The following is a 21,445-nucleotide window of genomic DNA, read 5'->3' as shown; positions in this document are numbered from 1 at the left end:
AACCTTGGAACTCTAAATTACTATTTACCTCTATAGAAGCAAGTAGTGACTGCTGCTTAACCCCCTCCTCCCCCCCAGCTTTTTAAAGGCTGGCAAAGCAATCATGTTTTCCTTTAAATAGGACAAGAAATATATATCTGGGTCTGGAAAAACACAGTAAAACGTATATTTTTTTCTTCAACACTCCTGAATGTTCTTTGGCCTCACATCAGAGGCATCTAAGGAGGCTGTGATTTTCCTTTCCATATGTAATTTTTCATCTGAATCATGGAATCTTTTCTTTTTCTTCTCTCTCTCTCTCTCTCTCTCTCTCTTTCTCTCTTTTAAGCTGAAAGGATTCCTTTATTCTTCTGTCTGCCAACACTTGATTTTTTTTCTCTGCAAGTCTTTTTTGAATTGTAAAACCAGGCTCAAGCACTTTGTTTTGCTTTTGAGATTGTAGTTTAAAAATTGGTTTAAGGTGATGCTGTGGCCTTTTACTTTAATTGGAGCGTGTGTATTATGTAGTGGGCTGTGTCAGCTCACAATTATGTCATGTCCCTTCCCCCCCCGGCCATGGCTTTCATGGTTTTGCTGTTGTTTCAGTTCTCATATCTGACTCTCTGCATGGCTGCATGATCACTCGTACTAGCAAAGGGAAGAGGTGGGAACATGTAGGTGACTGGGGAGTGGGGAGGAAGAAACAGCTCTTTTCCTTACACCCATGATGTGGGCACCCTTTTCCATGGGGTAAAGCTCAAGCAGTTGCATTTGATCGAGGATGTGGTTACTGCTGCTATTCTCATGAGAGAACACTTCATGCAGCTGCTAACTCTCTTCCTCGGAATCACTGAGGATGGAAGACACCCCTGGAGACCACCTAGTCCAACCGCCCTGCTCAGAGCTGGGTCAGCTGGAACAGGTTGCTCAGGGCTGTGTCCAGTTGGGTTTTGAATATCTCCCAGAATGGAGACTCCGCAGTCTCTGCAGGCAACCTGTGTTTGACCACCTTCCTAGTGCAAAAGTGCTTTCTTGTGTTTAAGTGGCATTTCCTGTATTTTAATTTGTGCTTTTTGCTGCTTGTTTTTTTTTCCACTGGATACCACTGAGAAGGGGCTGGCTCTGTCTCCTTTACTTCCCCCATTCCCCCCCCGCCCCCCCGGTATTTATACACATTGCTAAGACCTCCCTGCAACCTGAGTTTGCTGTTCTCCGGGCTAAACAGTCTCAGCCTCTCCTCATACGACAGGTCCTCCAAGGCCTTAGTTGCCTTCGTGGCCCTTCGTTGGACTCGCTCCAGTGTGTCTGTGTCGCTTTCTGCAAAGCTGCTTGGTACCAAGCCTGTACTGGTACCCGGGCTTTTCTTCCCCAAGTGCAGGACTTTGCATATCCCTGTCATGAACGTCATGAGGTTCCTGTCAGTGTTTTTCTCCAGGCTGTCGAGGTCCCTCCGGATGGCAGCACAATCGCCTGGTGCATCAGGCTCTCCTGGCAGTTTTGTGTCATCTGCAAACTTGTGGAGGGTGCACACTGTGCCAGCATGCAGGTCAATAGTAGAAGACGTTAAACAGTGCTGGCCCCAGTATCAACCCTGGGGTACCCCACTAGTGACTGGCCTCCAGCTGGACTGTGTGATACTGCTCACAACCCCTTGAGCCCAGCAGTTCAGCCAGTTTCCATCTACCTCACTGTCTGCTTTAATCACCAATCTTTTCATAGATGTGAATGCACTACTTTTTGTCTTCGTTACATAGAAAAGGAAGTCTGCCAAGACACGGGTTCACAAAGATCATTTGGCAAGTCCCACGCTAGAATCCGTTTGCTGATGTGAAACATGCTGATGCATGTTTCAGGTGAAAATATTGATGGGACTTTGTCATCTGCCTTGCAGGTTTGCTGAGGAGTTAGGAATGTGTGATAGGTATACTCTTCTGGTTTTACACCCTTTATTTTTTTATATTGATCTCTAATATTAAGCACTCAGATGCTGAAATATTTGATCTGCGAGACAACTGTCATCTAGCCAGAGAAAGATGATGCCATTTCAGAGAACATCTGCTCTCACAAAGGATATATATAGAATTATTGTAAATGCAGAATAAATTTCTAACTTATCCCTATAGACTTAAATAAAATATATGGTTTTCTTTGTGCATATACGATTTAAGTAGTATTAGCTGACAGCTGCATTGTAGCACCTCTGACATTATGTATGTAGAAAAAAAAAAGTTTTTCTTCTGTGAAGTTGAGAAGAGGTTCTGCAACTGAAGAGTCCAAGATAAGCCTGCTTAAACACTTGTTCCAGGGAGTACACCTTTATGTAGAGTAAGGGCCAACTGAAATTTAAAAGGAAAGGCGTTTTCCTGAAAGTATTTATTATGATACAAATACAACAGGAGGAAATAAAGGAAAGCTTTTTTTTTTTTTTAAAAAAAAGCTCCAGCTAAACATAAATAAAATATTTTAATATCCACCGGGAAACTTTGGCTATTAAGCTGTTAGACTTTGGTGTATAACACTTTAAATATCAGTCAGGATTTATCATCATTCTTCATAATTATGTTGCTTTGATGTTGATTAAAGTATTAATGCCGGAAGATAGCACTAAAGGTTTAAAAATGAGTAAATGTTTTAGCCTAATTGAAATTATTAAAACTGAAGTAAGCAGGTTTATCTTTTTAAAATAAATATAACAAACTCCCCAACTAGAATAAAACGAGGAGTTTGATTAAATATTATGGAAAAAAAGATTAATTTCACATTGTATTGAAATTCTATATTTTTTTAAAAACGGTGAACTTCAATTGAAAAGTAAGGATGATCCTACTGCCAGTCATTCACACTATCACCTGTACAGGCTAACGCAAGACAGAGAGTCTGCTCATTGCGGCTTGCCCAGACATTCCTTGTAGGACACATTTTACAGATTATATGTGTGTATATACACCTGCAGCAACATGTGAATGTGTTGCAGAAAGCATGTGACTTGCTCCTCCAGATGAGATAATTAGCATGAAGCATGAACAGACTGATACTATTCCTTCACCATGGTTCAAGGTTCACGAGCCCCTACCCAACATTCGGTTGCTGGGATTGCCCTTTGGCATTAATCAACTACTTTGCACTCTGTCCCAAGAAGGCCTTTACAAGACTGCCACATTCCTAGTGTTACAGTCTGCTTGACCACGTGTCTAAAATAAAATCACTGAGGCTAAAATAAAATCACGCTGGATTTGCTCCATTATCCAGTAATATCACTTCAATAAGACTGTCTGTCTCTCTCAGGTGAGGTCAGTGGCTCTCTTCAGTCATTGTTGTCTTGAAGACACGTCTTCGTACTGTTCTTCTAAGTCTAGATTGTATTTGATCAATAGATGGGGGTTTTAGAGCAGTGGAAGGGTAAGAAGAAAACCAGGGATGACTGAGAATTTTTCATATTCAGATACTGAGAAGAATTTGAGAGTTTTGTGATGTTATTCCCTCTTCTATAAATCTTTTTTCGGCTTATCAAGCTTTTCCAAGGATAATGGGAAATGCACCAGTAGATAGTGTTCATGCTTCCTGAACTACTGAAAATATGGTTGGATATTTTTATAGCAAAAACACATAACTGTAAGGTAAAAAATGCCATAGTTTTCTTTGCAGTTGGTGTTTTCCTTTAACTTGCACTTATCCACAGTCATGTAATAATTTTGATTTTTAAGAATTTACTGAGTTAATTCTGCATTGTTTCAGTTGATTATTTCTGTTCTGTTACAGGAAGTTCCACCACCAGGATCCTATGAGGTCCAAAAATCCTATGAGAAAACACATGGGAAAAGTCAATATATGCCTCCCCGAACCACGCTGGCTAAAAGAAAGCAAGGCTCCTTTCTTAGTGCAGCACCTAGAGAGAGCTTACTTGTGGCTGACAAGGACATACCAGGTGAGTTTAATTTTTGTCTCATGAAACAGCTGAAATACTATTTTATTTTCTGGAAACTGCTATGAAATGTTAGTCTAATCATTTAGCCATGGATTTTTAGGCCGGGCTACTTCAAGGAATTTCAGGTTCTTTAGGAACTAGCTGCCTTAATCCCCTCGTAAAAGTCCCGAACGCCAGAGAATTTTAGTGACCAAAAAAGAAACCATACATTTGCTAAATTCAATTAGTTAAAGCTATCCATACTATGTTTAATCTGAAATCATTTATTAACTTCTTATTTTTGAACAGCTTTGTTTAATTAATTATCTAATATATCTGCATTAGAAAGCAGAATGAAATTACCTCTTCAGTGTTTGCATTTTGTTTTGTGTCTCCTGATTCTGAGTTTCACCTTCTTTAACTGTAGACTTTGTTTTGTGCTTGTAGGTTGGACTTGATTTGGTAGTCAAACTTTTTGACCCATTTTTAGTGCTAATCTGGGTCTCAAACTTGTTAACAAAAACAATTCAAATGCCATGTGTTTTTATCAATGAGACAACATTACTTGAAATTACTTTTATAATTTAGAAATGTCAAATAAAAACATGTATTATCTTATGAACTGTGTCTTAAAAATGTGTGCAAATGCGCTTGCAAAACCACTTATGCTGTTTTAAAGTGTTGTGGCTAGTATTTTACTGCTTAGTATGTTCTACTTGAAATGTAATAATTCTATGCACAACTATGTTGTATGAGAAACTGTATTGTAGTTCCACGAACATCTTTGTGATGTAGGAAAGTCTGAGGTAAGACATAGATTTAAAAATTTAACAAAGTAGAGTTAACACTGTAATAGTATTTTAGGATAGCCTAAAAATATATCATCAATAAATGATCAGAAAACCATTATTCTGCAATTGCAAAATGAATCTCAAACAGAACCTTTCCTCTTAAATGTTGTCTTCCTAGAGCTTAAAGTCAGCCTAAGTTTGGAACTTTCTTTTTTCTTTTAAGCTTTTTTTTTTCCCTAGACCACTTTTCAGCATTTTGCAGGTTACTCTGAGACATCTTGATATAAAGTCAGTTAAATAAGAATTCATTATTAAATCTTCATTATGATGGAATGGACAATGAGATTATAGGAACTTCTAAGTACATGCAAATGTAAATCCAGATGGTAGTAAAAACTATCTCTGTTGACTGCTTGGTTGTTTTCTATGTGAAATGAGCTAGACATTTCTGGTGCCCATTTCCCAAATAACAGGACATGTCACGAATTCTTCCCTATACTTGCCAATAAAATTTGTCTTTAGCAATGATTTTCATAGAGCAAAGGTTGCAGGGAGATAAAATCTTTTTCTTCGTAGTTCCTCAAAAGCAGTCTGAGGCACCTTGATGTCTGATGAAGACTTTTGGTCTCTGAATATCAGCCTGCCGTGCTTCCTGACTATTCAGTCATATTTTTAAGACAAAAAAAAATCAAAATTAAGTAGGAAGATGTAATTAATTCTAAAAAGGTGAGAGTTAGAATAACCGAAGTTGTGAACTGGCAGACTGTTAAGTACTTGGCTTCTTATCTGAAAATTATGACAGTTCTAAATGAAGCAAACATTGATTTGGTTTAAAAGATCTGTGATTTGGAAGTTGTTGGCAAGAACCAAATATAGTTACAGAATGTTTAGTTTTGATCTCTGCTGCTGTTGGTGTCATAGTAGGTAGGAGATTTCAACTCCCAAGTCAGTTTATTGATAGTAGTTAAACTGAGTTTAGACCAGACATTTTATATTTGTCTGCTGCTTGGGGAAATCTTTCCTTTGTATGTTTTTTCCACTAATTGTTTAGAAAACAAGAGTATGTGCGTAATAGATTTCATGATGAAAAGTGTGAAATGAAATTAATGCTGATTGACTACTGCTAGTATTTCTACTCTTGATAGCTTATGTTTTGCTCTGAGGGAAGGCCTGTCCTCTTTGTTTCCTGTAGGGGTATAGTTGTTTAGTTGAACATTTGCTACTATTGTTTTGATTTCCTTTTTTTCTTTTTCTTTTTCTTTTTTTTTTTTTGGTAAAAAGATACAGATTTTTGGAAAAGGTCACTTCAGTAATTCTAGAAGGCTTCTTTGAAGTTTGTTTTTGTACATTCCCTTTATGATCTAACAAATACAATTTTGCATAGCAGTCTTCACTTACTAGTGAATTTTCCTTCATAGCTTTGCAAATGATTTTACAAGGGAACCTCATTTAAAAATGAAAATTTAAAAAATTTTCTTGAACTTTCAATTAAGTTATCAAGGGATTGTTTTGTAATAATTATAGAATATGTTTATTATCTTCATTGGCTATTAATTGTTTATTAAAGTGTATATGTGTTTTTTGGAGGAAAAAAATAGAAATTCATTGCATTAGGAATCATCACAGGTCTATTTACAGCTGGATTTATCATTAGAAGTACTTTGTCTTTTGTTAGATAAGTGTCCTGTACTGCACCAAGTACGTTGCAGATACTGACTGGGATGATCAGAAAATGAAGTATTGCACTACTCCAAAAATCTTTTTCTCATAGGAAGAAAAAAAAAAAAAACCAAAAAACCCCCCTGAATCTTCATCAAAATATCATTATGTTTCTAGATACAATCTTAAAATAAATTACTCTAGGTAACAAATAGAATTTATCTTTCAAATTAATTGAACATATCACATGAAAGTAGTTTTGTCCACTTTTTCAATAAGTACAAGCAGTACCTTTGATATAAAAGTCAGTGGTGTGTGAAAACTAATTATTTCTTCTCTTTGGTTGTTGGCTTGTAATAGCATGCATTCAGAAATACTGCAGAGCTTTAAAAACAGTTCCGTTCTTTGACTGTTCCATTGTGTGCATCCTGAAGTTTTTACTTGGATTTTTTTTTTTCCTTAATGTTAATCGACCTTTTCTTAGGGAAGACTCCTTTTGCATTAAATTATAGTCTTTATTTTAAATCACAGTGGTTTCCCTTCTCTGGGGTTCTGTATTTATACTATTGGAAAGAAAAGCATTAGATCTGTTTGATTCGACTCAGTGTGTTTAAAACACCTTTGAAACAGCTTTCATTATTCAAATCGAGGTTAGCACAATGTATTCATACAATTAAATGTAATAGTACAGTTGAACTAAATGAGTTTGGTTCTCCCATAGGTTTGGTTCTTCCATTGTTCATACACTGGAAGAATTAGTAGAGGAAACTTTATGATCTGCCATCTTAATTTTTATCTAGAAGTTTAAAAGTTTCTTGTTTATAATAATGCTTGCATATTTATGGTATTCATGTATACAAAAATCATCAGGTTGTCTGTAATTACAAACCCACTTATAATGTCTATCCTTAGACATTTATATTTTTGTGGGGTCTATGCCAGATGCGAGAAACCAATGTAAAAAGAAAGCAGTACCGACATATTTCAAAAGTTAGTTACTCCTTAAAAAGCAGTCCTAAGTGTGAAAATCAGATAGGGGAAAATCAATCATGCAAGCAAAAGTCAGTGAGAATAGATTGCTTTACCATTCAGATTGTGATGTTTTTCATTTTTGACATGAAATAAAAGTCTGGAAAAAGCGGTAGTGTCAATTGCAGAAAAGAGACTGCAGATGTTAACAGAAAGGTTTTATATCTGTAATTTACACGAACTCTAAAACTCTGTATGAAAATTGCCAGAGAGAGAGAATGGGGGAGAGAAAAGTAATATATTTGCCGATTAAAATATCTTTTCTTTAACATTGTTTAAGAAAAAAGGCTAGGGCTAAGTTGATGTTTGTTCTGCGCCAGCATGTTCCCTCCCTCTCTCTACTTCCTCTGTGTCTTCAGAAGGAGTTGGTTGCTTTCGGTGAAATTAAACACAAGAAAAGGGATGGTCTCGAAACACATTTCTACTATGCTCATGAAAATTGGTAGCCAGGTAGAGGAGACAGAGACTCTTGCTTTGTCCCTTGCTGTAGTAAAGGATACAGCGAGTTCAGTCCTTATTAGAGAGACTCCACAAAGCAGAGAGGTTTTATGAATTCCCAGTTACAGGAATAGCTTCAATTGAAGAGGTCACTTACTGGACATCAAATAATTGAACCATGAAACATGAAGCTATAGGAAACCAAGTATCATCAGCTCTGTTGCTTATGGAATGATTTATCTTTATAAGGTATTGAAATAATTTGTTCATGAAGTACTGAAATATGAAATTCAAGAATATATAAATTAGGAGAAGTGAAAGGGAAAACTGAAGAGATGGAAAATGATTCAAAACCTTACTCAAATGTGGAACATACAAGAATTTTGTTTACTTTCAAAAAGTTATATTTGTTTTTGAGCTATTTTTTATTCATAGCTTTCAGTATAAAGGAGCTTAAGTGATAATGGATTTCAGCTAATGGGCCTGTTCTCCAAGAGCAGGAAGTGATGAATATTAAATTCCAAGTTTTGTCTATTTGAACATTCTCAGTGTTTCCTTTTGATAGATAATGGTGATCTGCTCCTGCCTTTCAGTACTGTTGCAGCTACTGAACATCCTGAACACCTACTGTTGTGCTGAATTTTGGAGAACTTCAAAAACACGTGAAATTTTGAGGTGAATCTCCTGATCGTTCTTGCTTTCTTCACTTTGACATAATGCTGTGCTGTAACCAAAGTGCTTGGATACCTTGCGCGCTTTTTGGATAAAACTAAACTGCAAATATTCTCCACCTAATAATGGGTGATCCGTCCACAGCACTAGCTTAGAACAAGTCCAAAGTAAATGTGTGTAGCGTGGACACTGGCTACTGTTCTCAGCAACAACCCTGTTGCCCTACAAATCTGCTCCTGCCGGGCTGCACGACCTGCTCTTGTAGACATAGCCAGTGTTAGCTGGCTGGCTGAGGACAAATGCAAGCCAGTGAAGGCTGGAACTTCAGAGGAATTGTTTACTTTCTAAGAGCACTTCTCAAAGAAAATGTCCCTGTTTTGCTTCCCCTTTTTGCTTATTTTTAATGCTGCTTGTGGTGAATCCATCCAGCTTTTGGCCTTTCAAAAGTTCTTCTATTTGTATTTTTTTTTAGTTTCCTCTCTTTTTGTTTCTAAGGGAAAACACTGAAGAGTCTTCTGAGTGCCTTCAAAAAGAGCCTCAGAATTTGCCACAGGATAATTATTACTCTTGCATTGTAGTAGATGCACAAGCATTGGGTACGTGGTTTGTTTAAAAGGAGTTCTCTAAGTTTATGAAGTCTCGAAGTGTAGGGATACTGTCGAAACCAGTTATGATTGTCAACTGATCCTCAACAGTCTTGAGGGCAATTCAGAATGTGATTTAAAGACCATGGATAAAACTGTAGGTTGCGTCTCTAAAATTGACAGCAACTTATGAGACTTTTAGCTATGTTTGTGGTGTTTGGGTATTGAAGGACGTCATTACATGAGGTATCCATGGGAGCTTCTAGAGCTTATGGCCGCCTGTTTGAGGCTGCTGTGTAAGCTCCAGAACTACTTCTGTCTGGATGGTGTCTGTCCTGCCTCTCTCCTCGCTGTTGCATCAGCAGGTTCCTTACAGAACAGAGATTATAAAGTTTTTCTTTCTGTGCAAAACTTATTTTGAAGTAGCTGGAATAGCGTGTGGCTTTTGTTGTGGTAAATTTAAAATCTAATTTGAAATCTAATGCCTGAATTTGGAAACAGCTTTTAATTATTTATTTAATTCCAGATGTTGCATGTAATCTCATTGACTTCCATCATAACCTTGATTTACAGTTAAGCACAATTTCCCCTTTTAAAAAACAAGCGAACAATGTACCTTTTTTCTTGTCCAAGAGAAAGGACCAGAGTTCAGCAGAGGTGTTTTCTGCTTATCTTTGAAGTAGCAGCTGAGCTAGCAGGTGGGGGTAAGTAGAGGGTATGGGGCTGCTCTCTTTCCAGGGGAAGGGGTGAATGCACTAAAATAGTTTCTTTTGCTCATGAACAAGTCAGGTTGCCCTTCTAAACAAATCAGAAAGACTTACAATATTTTAGAGACCCTATGTATTAGTGCAGGGGCCATAAACTGACAATTCAGCACTATCAGTCTTTGTACCGGTCTGGAATGAGTCTTAAATGGCAAGTCCTTGTCTGTGACACTGTTAAAATTTCTTTTCATATTAGAAATGTCTCTGAAGCATTTCTGCATCAATAATTATCTATATGGGTCTGCTGTTTTATCTATCATTAGGGAGCTGTAAAAGCAAATTTATAGTGCTTTTTCTGTGGAGGTATTTTTTTATTGATCCACTATCCAACAGAAAATGGATTAAGCTTTTTTTTTCTTTTTTATTTTTTTTCCTTCCCAACAGTGGATTGAAATTAGAGGGAGAAATAAGTCGACAGAGGGATTAACAATTCTACATTTTGAAAAAATGTATTTTTTTTCTGTGTCTGTATGTAGACAGATTCTGTGTCTTGCTGTTTTTAACAAAAAGAATGGCTTTTTGCTGATAGCTGTAGGAGTCTGCTTGGTTGCTTTCTGATGACAATTCACTAAATATGCTATGTAAACATGATATACTAATTCAGCCCAGGTGAATAGTGTTGGAAGTCCTGTTTGTTTCTCCCCAGTTCCTTGGTTAGAAGGATGCTGCAGAATGCAGCGACCTGCCTGTGCTGAGATTGGTGCTGATGCACAGCGCGGTTCTTGCAACCGGTTTCCTAGAATGGGCCCAGTGCCTGAGAGCGAGCCTTGAGGCAGCGTAGAGAGAGCGGCTGGTTTGTTGGGGCTGAGGGTGCGTATAGTGTCGGCAGGTTAAGGGCAGCCTAGATATGGGCTATGAGAAAGGCAGTGGCTTGCAGTGAAGCTATATAATGAGAAATGGAGCTTGTGTATCCAGAAGATACTTTACAAGGTGAATGAAAACAAACAAGCAAACACATGTAACTGCTTCTTTGGGATGAAGAAGCTATACTCTACCTTTTCCAAATTTTGAGATTTTGGGAGTCTGTAGAGTTAAGCAAACAAAATGTAGTTAAGGATCTTCATGCTAATCCTGTAAGAACAGGCTTGCAGAATTGTCCCCAAAGCAATATAAAAATGATCAGTTGATGATAAAACATCTTGAAATAATGAGGCTTTTGAGTGTAATCATGTAATCGGGAACTCTAAGAATTGCTAGCTGTTAGAGTAAAGTGCCAGCAATGTCTTACAGAATGAACTAATCTAACAGGACGAATAAAGCTGAAGATTCATAATGGGATTATTATTGTAATGTATTGTCTAACATTTTTGAAGGTAATTCAGTGCTCACTTACAATTCTTCAAAGTGCATTGGAACTTCTAAAATAGTTGGGATGACAACAATCTGCTTACAAATCTTGAATTTTCCAATATTATGGTAGGGGAATTTTGATAAATCTGCGCATGGAAAGGCAATGTTATTTACTATGCATATCTAGTGCTTTTGAGGCTGTGAAAGTGTTGTGTTTTATCTCTATGGTATTTATACAGAAATCATTCCAAATTTCCAGATCACAAGTTGCTGTCATCACTCTTCCAAAGTATTTTTAGTTAGATTCTTGGATTCTGCTTCAACTGCTTTCACCCCTTAGTGGCTTGGAGGACAAAAGATCTGGCTGACTACCACTTTGGCGTGAAATGGAGTGGTGCTGAGTGAAGGGATGCTCCTGACCACTGGTCATGGCAGGTATCTAATGGAGCAGAGCTTCCTCCCTTCTGCTCCGTGGATCCCCCACTGCCGTCTTCCTTTGCAGCATAGTTAGTGTTGCTGAGAAGGGCTCTAAGGCTATACCAAGGCATGAGGAGCAAATATGGAAAGAAGGAATAAAAACCCTCCACAGAACGGGGCCATCTAAGAAAGATTTCATTGTGGAGAGGGGTGAAGAAGTGTTAAGGATGGACTCCAGTTAGGCAGAGAGCCGTTAAGAAAGGGGCAGGGTTATGTGGGTGTAAGGGTGAACTTTCTATGGGGAAACATATCATGGTTTTGTTAAAGTGAATGGAATACCACCACTGGGGTAGCGTTTACAATCAAATAATATCTTTTTAATAAACTAGCAGATTATCCTATTCTTTACAGAATAATCTCTATTAGGAAGGCTATTAAACTGTAGTAACATTTTAAAATTAAATTATAGGAGAACATCTAAAGTATATAAGATTGATTTGTGCCAGTGAAAATAATACTGGTAAAAATCACATTTGATGACAGAATGAATATATATTGCAAAGGTTTAGATACAATGCATCGTATGTATTTTAAGCAAATAATTAATATGTAAATTGATAATTTTTTTATTTGAAGCTTGTTTCATGCAGTTGTTCTGTATTCACTGCATCTTCATTTTACATTAAGAACATCATTGTTTCCTGGCTTTCTGCTTCTTACTGAAACACTTTTAGAGCCATTAGCATGGTAGTGACTTGGCATAACTACATGTGATCAATCTTAGGTATTAAAAAAGGATTTCTAGAATGCACTGTGCAATATCATATAGGTTATCAGTATGCGTTTCATGCATCTCTAAATCTGTAGCATTTGTCTTTTCTATGTGTTCTGCAGAAATAACAAGGATGGCAAATCTGAATTTATTTGCTGGATGTTTTAAATTTTAAATCTGGTACAAGGTCTGATAATCCTATTTCAATCTGTGATGAGAGGAAAAAAACAGAGTAAGAAAATGAATTCAGAATGTTTTTGAGGCCAGAAAAAAGGTCTTATACTTTCAGCACATCAACCTTCTCCAGTGTTGTTCTTCCCCCTCGCATGTCTCTGATCATTTCCTCAGTGTGGCTATTATGGATTTTTTTTTTAACTTATATTTGGGGTTTTCTTTCTTCCTTTGCATACTCTTTTTAAGTGAGTACATGTTCAAAAATTATGCCTTTTTATTCTTATCTTAGGCTGGGCTTCACTTTCATCATCAGTGGATGACAAATGGCACAACACTCTCAGGAAAATACCCTGACATTATTTGAAAGACAAAGAAATGGAATAGGGCAATGCATTAAAAGAGTCCCTTCTTCTTCTAACTCAGTGTAGTCCTTGTGTACCTTGTACTTGAGCTGCTGCTCACTGTTATTGCTGCCGCTGTCCCTGCCATTGCCCCTCCCCGCAAGCAAAGCTCTGTTCCTCTCTGCTGTTTCTGGGCTGGAACCGTGCGTGGTGCTGTCGGGTGGGACTTGCACTCATCACAGAACCTGACTCACTGCTCTGCCAGGTCCTTAAATGACCCCTGTGCCCTGTAACATTTGCTTTTAAGACTGTAAGTAACTTTGACGCTTTCTGCTTATTTCCCAAGCCCATTGACATTTGCCTGCTTAACAGTGTAGAAGGACACTGTTTTCCTTTTAGCGGTGTGGCTTTCCTCCCCTTGTAGGTAATGCCCATTTTGTTAAAGATAAAATATGTCTATTATTGAACTATTGAAGGAAGAACTTAAAATATCACTCAAAGATGAAGCTCTGACAAAGAATAGTCATGTTACTTTTAAATGCTACTCAGTAAATAGGGTATGCTTCTATGAGAAAGGACTGCAGGGGAAAATTGGGAAAGGAGTGGTGATGCACAGGAATGTGATGGGAGACAAGAAAACTGTGAGTGGATGAGTATCTAAACTGGAAAATATTGGAGCGAAGAGGGTGATGGGGTACGGAGTGTGTATACAACTCATGTAAAGCAATATGAGTGCTGAGGTAAGCAATTAGAATATATATGCTGTGGCGAGGAAAGCTGTTTCATGTTTGGCAACAGGGTAATGTGGAAGGTAGGAGCTGAAAGAAAAAGGTTGCTGTGCCTTATAGCTCTTCCAGAGCAAGCAAGGCGGCTGGGATATGAAAGTACATTTGGCGTTAGGATTTAGAGAGAGAAAAAAAAAAACTACTTGGATAAACAAATGAATAAATAGTAGTGCTCATAGTTTGTCATATGATTATTAAGGATATCGTATGTTAACGTTCTCCTTGATTTCTTGTTTTGATGCTTGCTTTTGCACTTTTTCACAGTTAAGAGGAACAAAGTGACAAGGTGAGACCCACTTTAAACAGGAAAGAAGACTTAGCTGTCTGTTGTGAAGTTGAATGTGAGAAAGATGTAATACTCATTGCAAATTCAAGAAATACAGAGTTGGCATTTCATGTAAAAGAATTCCCAGTGTGTGCAGATGTAGCAACTCACAGCGGAGAGACTTAGCTATGCTTTCAGAATTTTGCAGGGTATACTTAATTTCTTGCAGATTGGGCTGTTTTCAATTCTGGCTGAAAACTGGATTCAGCTGAGATCAGACTAGGGTATCATCTACCATTACTCCAAGCTGGCAAATGTAAATTAGTTGTGTAGTAGCATTATCATAGGACTCAACAATAGTAAAATCAGCTGAAAAGCCTTGGATCTCGGCATGTCTAAGGAACTTTAAGACTGAAGGTGTCTTGTTTCTTGCTGGGTGCCAGAGTGAGTATGTCTTAAGGGACCCACTCTTCTTCCACTGACATTCATGGGAACTTTACCTTACTGTTGGTTATACCATGGTCTGGTATTTCGTACATTGAATACCACGTGGGTTTGGTAGAGTGTTTTCCCTTTTCAAAGAGCAGAAGAAACCACAAGCCAAATTAAAATGTGTTAAATGTGGAAATAGGATTTAAACCTCTAAGTTGAATGGTGGTCTGTTGATATAGCTATGTGAGATCTACAGCTGTACTGAGATCTATATAGGAATTTTGGTGATACGCATTTTTTGGTGATATGCATTTTATATAGGTATTTTCATGTGATGTTTATAACGTTAACTTTCTACGGACTGCTGATACTATTTCGTTAAAGAACTTAATAGGGTTTTTAAAAGACAAAGCAAAAAAAAAAGAAAACTTTCTTTTTACTTGGTTTTGTTATACTTTTTATGTCTGATATCAAAGCAATTTAAGTTTTAAAAATTGATTTCTTTGGGTGGGGGAGAGGGTTAAGAGGAAAGCTTTGGACAGTGCTTCATGCAATTTGATTTTCCTTTTAAAGAATTTTTTTTTTTTTTTTTAGGATAAAAGTCATTTGACCTGTAAATGATGATATCATTCCGTTTTCCAAATGTAACATCGATGATAGTAATGCAATGTAATAACATAGTAATACGATGTTATAACACATTTGGAGCAAAATTTTTGCAGTCACTTAGAAATGTCCCCAGTTTGCCACTGTGCTTGGTGTTCAACCATTTTCTGCTTGAAGGTGGCAATGGATTTGCAGTGACTAATCACAGCAAAATATCTTTGGTTTACCTGTCACCTGTGCTTATTCTGTGGCTGAGCTAAAACCTTTCTCAGAGGCAGGTACCCTTGAAAGATACCACTCTGCAAGGAGAAGGCGACCTAAGTTTCAGATCAAGTGATGCCACGTTGGTGACTACAGACACTTAGCAGGCTGCAGCACAGGGCTGAGGCTGGGCAAAGCCGGCAGCACCCGGGCAGTGGATGTGGGGCTGCCCCAGCAGATAGCGATGGTATTGGTGGGGCGGAGATGGAGCCAGCTCCCATCTGTGGGCATGAGGCAGGTGGGGAGTGACGTGGGGCTGGCGTACCAAAGGGGAGGGTGCGAAGATGGGGCTGGATACTGTGGTTTTGGGAAGCAGGAGAGGGAGCTGAGGATGTGTGATGGGAGATTCGGGGAGTAAGAAAATACGCTGTCTCCTGTGGCAACCGCTAACGCCTGTGGTTGCCCCGTGACCCCTGCCAAAGTACTACCGAACGCTGCTGCTGCTAGTGATGATACCTGGGCACGTTCTTTGGGAACTATTTCCATCTGTACCCTCAGGGAAATTATTCATGGCACTAAGGATGTGTGCCTGGCTAAAGTCAGAGGTTGATTTTAAATGTTGAGTTCGTAATGTTACAACTAGTATGGGTGTGACACGTTCTTTTGAATAAAGCCTTTGAATTGCTAAAAATCCAGAGGAGAATTATTCTGAGTTGAGCACCATTAAAAATAATTCTCGGCCTTCTCTTAGGAGAAATCTCATTAGAAAGGGCTGCTAATCACGCCGTCTTCAGAGATTTCAGTTAGCAACTGCAGTATTTATAAAAATCCTTTCAGCTTGTAATGTAAATGTTGTTTTCCATTTATAAATGTAGTTATAACTTGTGAAAGAACAAATGTGGAATGTAGTCAACAGCAGAAACCCAGATAAGGAACAAAAATTATATTCAGATAATGTAAAATGACGTGAGATTTGTTTCTTTGTTAATTCTATTGGCTGATTTCATACTTCTGTATTTCTTTCAAAAGTAGTCTTATAAAAAAATAATTCGTATAAAAGGAAGTGAAAAAAGATACATTTTCCTGAAATGTAGATTTCTTTGGGACCAAAAGGAAATGCAGTAGCGTTTGAGAGGTATTTTGGAATCATTTAGATTTTTTTTTAAACTGCTGGATCATGATGATCATAACAGTGATCATTAGGGATATTAACGAGCCATTGTAAAGCCTGAAGATTAGATTTCATCTAAAAAAAGGTTTCATGCTGTACTGAAGTTAGAAACGTTTTTCCTTATGGTTTTGAAAATGTCAGTGGAAACATTTTTTTCTTTAAAAGGAGCAGAGAAGATGAGAATTAAGAAAGGAAGGAAATGGAGAACCTTCATTTCACAGAACTGAAGTCCAAATAATAGATATTAATGAGCAGGTCTGAAAGTGCCACGTTGATTCAGTTGACTTAAAGTGATTAATGGAATAGATTTAAAAACCTGCTAGGGAGACTTTACAAAACAGAATCAGATTGAGACAGATCACAGAATACCTGCGTAGCAGGAATGTGCAGTACTTGTTTTCCCGAAGCGAATCTTCAGAGAATTCCTACTCGGTAAATACGATTTAAATGCCTTCTCAACTACTTGTAAAAGGCTGTCATTTTTAAGAACATAAAAAAGTATGCTAATGTATTAATAATAGGGAGTAAACAAGAGAAAATTGTTCCAATTTACAGTGCCTGACATTAAAATACTGACATTTACCTGCAGTTAATGATACTACAGTATTTATGGTCTTCCTTGTACCTAGCAGCAGGAATGCTGTGGCAATGTTAGTTCCCTGTGTATGGTAAACATTGATATTTGAATGCTCTCCTTGGTAATTTAATTTAAATTTTTAAAGATAGAAAATAGAAGAGATTGACTTACCTTTTCCTGACCTTAGTGAGACGTTAAATACAGTTCTAATGATATTCCCAAAGAGACACTGTAGAAGTGCAAATTAGATTAACACCCTACAAACTAGAAACAGCTTGCTAAAATAACTAGACAGGAATTATTGCTGTTGGTTTATTGCTGAATTTGAAGGGTTGAGATTAGGTGTGGAATAATCTGCTAAGACTCTAGCACTCAGACCTCCACCTATTTTCCTTGCCCTCAGTTATTTTTCTTTCAGTATCTTCTTCAAGAGTACTCTCGTGTCCCTTCTGGCGGGATGGGCAGGAAGAAGTCAGTTCAGGAGCTGCCTCTTGTGGTTTCAGCTGCTGAGACCTTCCCAACCTGAGCAATTCTTGTTTGGCCAGTGCTGCAATATCGACATCATCGAAATCGATGGCAAAACCACCGTTTTTTTCAGTGGGACCTATTATTTCAATATGAAGGTCTTTGTGCTATCTAGCCTGTATTATTCATGGCAAGCAAAAATTGCCCTGATTATGTTTCAAATTCAAATGGCATCAGCATTTACACTTCCACAAGTTGTTTCTTGTATTCATTCTCTGATACCAGTGATCTTTTTTTGGGGAGGGGAGAAGGGGGGAAAGAGGAGGAGGAGTTTGATAAAGGGCTACTCTTGATTAATGGTACAAAAAAGTACGCCTGTCACTTTCCCCTAGTTTTGAAATTTTTCAGAAGCCTTGAATGCATTAAGCCATTTCAAGGTAATTCCAATTTTAAACATTCAAACTTGCAGTAACTTTCATATTTGAATTAAACAGAAAATGAACACTAAGTGTCTGTAGAGCCTATGCTGTATGATGCTTCCAACCAAATTTTTAATTTACATCTCTCAATATCTAGTTAATTGTGTACAAGTGATATCTGGAGAGCTGAACAATAAAAACAACATTGATCAATTTTTGTTTATTGATGCTTTATAAAAGCAGTACAAGGCTATAAAAATTAAGAGGGAGAGAACTGAAAGTCACAGCTGTTTTCCTAGTTCTTGTGCCCTTTTTTTCCACATTTATTGTCTTTCTCCTAATGTTTGTTTTGGAAATATATAATTTCTTTAGTTCACGCTGAACTGCAGAATACTTTCTAAAGTTCTAAAATGTAGTCCTGTTATTTAGATTTCTAAAAGCGCCTTACTGTTTGTCTATGGAAAGAACTACACTGTGTATCGTAAAGAGTGAATTTAAACCAATAAAGCTATACCGATACAACTTCATATGAGAATACGTCTATTCCAGAAAACACTGCCCAAGTTTTCTATTTAATGTTTCAGTTAGTCCAGAAAAGGTTTTGCATACACTGAACCCTTCCCCTATGCTTTCCACACAAGAAGTCATGGTGACATCACAGTATGGGTTAAACTATTTTACATGATTTAATTTTGTTTTACTATGTTGTATATACTATCTCATGTAATTATGCTTTTGTTAATGGCCAGTTTTCTTATAGTAAGTAACACTGGAAATATCCTTGTTTTAAAAAGAGCAGCTAAGTTTAAAAGGAAGCACTCCCTTAGAAAATCAACAGAAACATATCTGTTGCTCAGATTTATTTTAGAAGGTCTGCTTTTTACAAGTTCTAAACTTAATCCCTGGTTTAAACCTAAGTATAAGCTTCAAAAATAGCTGAGTGACTTCGAAACTTCTGTTTTCAGAAGTAGTATAAATGCTGGGAATACATCTGAATTCCAGCTTCTGAAGTCCAGCTCTAGAACCTGGTTCTCAGTTCTTCAGTCACTTCACAACTTTTGCAAATCTTTGTGACAGAAAGGCATGCTTATACTCGCCAAAAAAGTCTTTAAGAGTGTTGGAATTTGAAGAGAGAGACAACTATAATAACGTCTTGCAATACTGTGACTAACTGTGATTTGATCAAAACGACAATCTAGAGTGTGTGTCGCAGGCGGGCAGATCTTATGCCTGTGCGCAGGCCTGCTGAAATCACTGGGGCCCTGCCTGGGACGGAGTTGTCCTCATCTCCTGCTGCGTTGAGAAGGACTCTGCGCTTCGTGTGCCCGCACCCCTGGCTCTCCAGGTATACGTCCTGACAGCGGTCCAGCACTCGGCCGGGACACAGAGGTATGCGCACCATCTGGGTTTATTTTTCTGTAACAGAGAAGCCAGTAGACCTTTGTTATTATAGCGTGTACATTCTAGTTTTTCCAACCAAAGCATATAAGTCAGGAAAAAGATGATTTTCCACACTTTCTTCAAAAATTCTCTCACAATTCAGCTGTATCGCTAGAGTTGCAGGTACTGATTTTGCTTTTATTTTCTTCCATCATCTGCAGCCAGAGACACCGTCTAATGCTTTCCTAACATTTTACAAGTATTGGTTGGTACACTAAATGTTCGCTATTTAATTGCAGTGTGTTTTATTTGTAATACAATTCTAAGAAAAGACTGCAATTTATTTTTTTTACTCAAATTAAAAGTAATGATGCAAAACAGCCATTAAAAGACATTATCCAGCTCCAGTGACTTAAAAAATTAGTTTTTCTCCAGCATATTGCAAGGTGATCATGAAATATAGGTATGCAGGTTCCAGTATTAGCAGTGAACATATGCTTATGCTTACTTTTAATTTGCTTTTATATTTCAGAATACGAAGGAGAAATGCAAAACACATGTATTATTAACAGCTTGACAGTCAGTGTAGTTGAACTGCTTTCAGTTAAATTAAGCAGTATATATTCATGGCAAAAGATCATAGAAGGATTACTTACGTGGATGCAATTTTAGATGATTATGGTCAAGTATTTTCTGTTGTTGACATCTTGTCACTACTTTTTCAATACCATTTTAAAGCACCAGGCTTTCTGGCATCCATATTAGAGCCACGATAGTAAAAATTACTTTGTCTAATTTCTCTCTGTATTTTTGCTTAAATTTAGACCTTTAAAAATGAATTTAAAACATCCTATAAAAGGGCGCTGAGCACAATTTGTTACTTTGGAGCACAATCTTTATAAGTACTGCTTATCCAGATTTTTTTTTTTAGATCCAGTGCTGCTATTCCAACTTTTTCATTCAGGTCCCTTCTAATTTTAGTGATTTCTGAAGATATTGAACCCCTAAATAATGCAAGTTTTAAAGTACAGGTCTGGAATTTTGGTGGGCGATGGCAGCTTGCATTGAATAAAAGCAGGATATGTTCAGCAAATGAAGAAGATATGTGACCAAAACCCAAATAGAAATTACTGTTTTTGGATAAGTGATCTTGAACTTTTTGAAGGAGCCAGCTCATTCTATAGAAGCTATGACCATGCAATCTAAAGACAGAAGAAGTGGGAAAAGAGATCAGGAATCAGAATATCTAAGGAAGGGGATGCTAGTAAAACATACTTATGTATTTTTACCCTTATTCTACATTAAAAAATACTAATCTTTATATAAAATAATCTCTTTCTTTCTTTACACTTTTTTCTCTTTGCTTCTTAACAAGAATTCCCATTGTTAGAAAGCACTTGGCAGCAGTTGGTAGTGCAGAGATTAAGTTTTCATCCTACTTCCTGCTAATTTGTATTCAAAAATTGGTAAGTGTAGCTTCTGTAAATGTAATAAGTGGTTTCTGGAGGTTAGTCTATGTTGAACTATGGAAATTGGTCCTAGAAAGCTTTACTTGTTTAATAACCTTATAATTGCTGGATACTGTGGTACAATAAGATACTGCATCTGATGATAAATAATTTGCGCAGTGCAACAGCAGCAGGATTTTATGCAGAGTTGATCTTATAATTCAGATGCACCTAGGGTAGTTTTTCATAAGATGCTGCTCACCTTTCCAAAGAGCAAGTGCTAAATAATCAGCCAAAGGAAATAAAACCAATAACACTGGTATGAGTAAAAATTATAATGCTCTCTCATGGTTTTGTAATTATTGAACAGATGTGAGATTAGTTCTCAAACTTGTATTGTAATTGTCTATAGGAAGACCAACAATAATTTCTAAATGTGCTGCTCTTCAGGGTATTTGTACACTACTAAAGGGCAACACAAACTCTTGGAATAGTCTATTTATAGTTATTGCTTTATTTATTTTATATTGCTTCAGAACAAAAGCTGCCAGAAATATTTTGATACATCTTATCAAAATGAAATTTGTAATCAGCTAAAATAATGTCTGTCTAGGGAACAGCAAAATGAAATGCCCTGCTCTTGCATTTTTCTAAAATTTAGGAGAAAACGTACAAAAGAATAAAGATTCTTTAAAAATTGGTGTGAGCTATACAATCTCAAAGTAGCAAACTTGCAGTAATTTAATGTAACTTGCCATATGCTGTCATCTTTTTTTTTTTTTTTAAAAGAAACACCACAAAAATGTAAGAAAATCTCAGCAAAAGTAAAAATGCATGCGTCTTATAAGAAGGACTATTTTCATATGCATCCTGGGAACCCCA

General features: G+C 37.1%; 1 protein-coding gene across 1 annotated transcript in view; it reads left to right on the top strand.

Annotated features, from left to right (window-relative positions):
- STPG2 (sperm tail PG-rich repeat containing 2) overlaps positions 1-21,445 on the top strand; it is a 146,440-nt gene that overhangs the window by 85,879 nt on the left and 39,116 nt on the right. Inside the window, exon 9 of the mRNA XM_064511542.1 lies at positions 3,739-3,904. Within this exon, the coding sequence (XP_064367612.1) occupies positions 3,739-3,904 (166 nt within the window). The remainder of the gene's footprint in view (positions 1-3,738; positions 3,905-21,445) is intronic.

This window comes from Dromaius novaehollandiae, chromosome 4, assembly GCF_036370855.1.
Source record: "Dromaius novaehollandiae isolate bDroNov1 chromosome 4, bDroNov1.hap1, whole genome shotgun sequence".
In the NCBI taxonomy this organism is placed as follows: domain Eukaryota; kingdom Metazoa; phylum Chordata; class Aves; order Casuariiformes; family Dromaiidae; genus Dromaius; species Dromaius novaehollandiae.
This window is presented reverse-complemented; position numbering and strand designations above follow the sequence as displayed.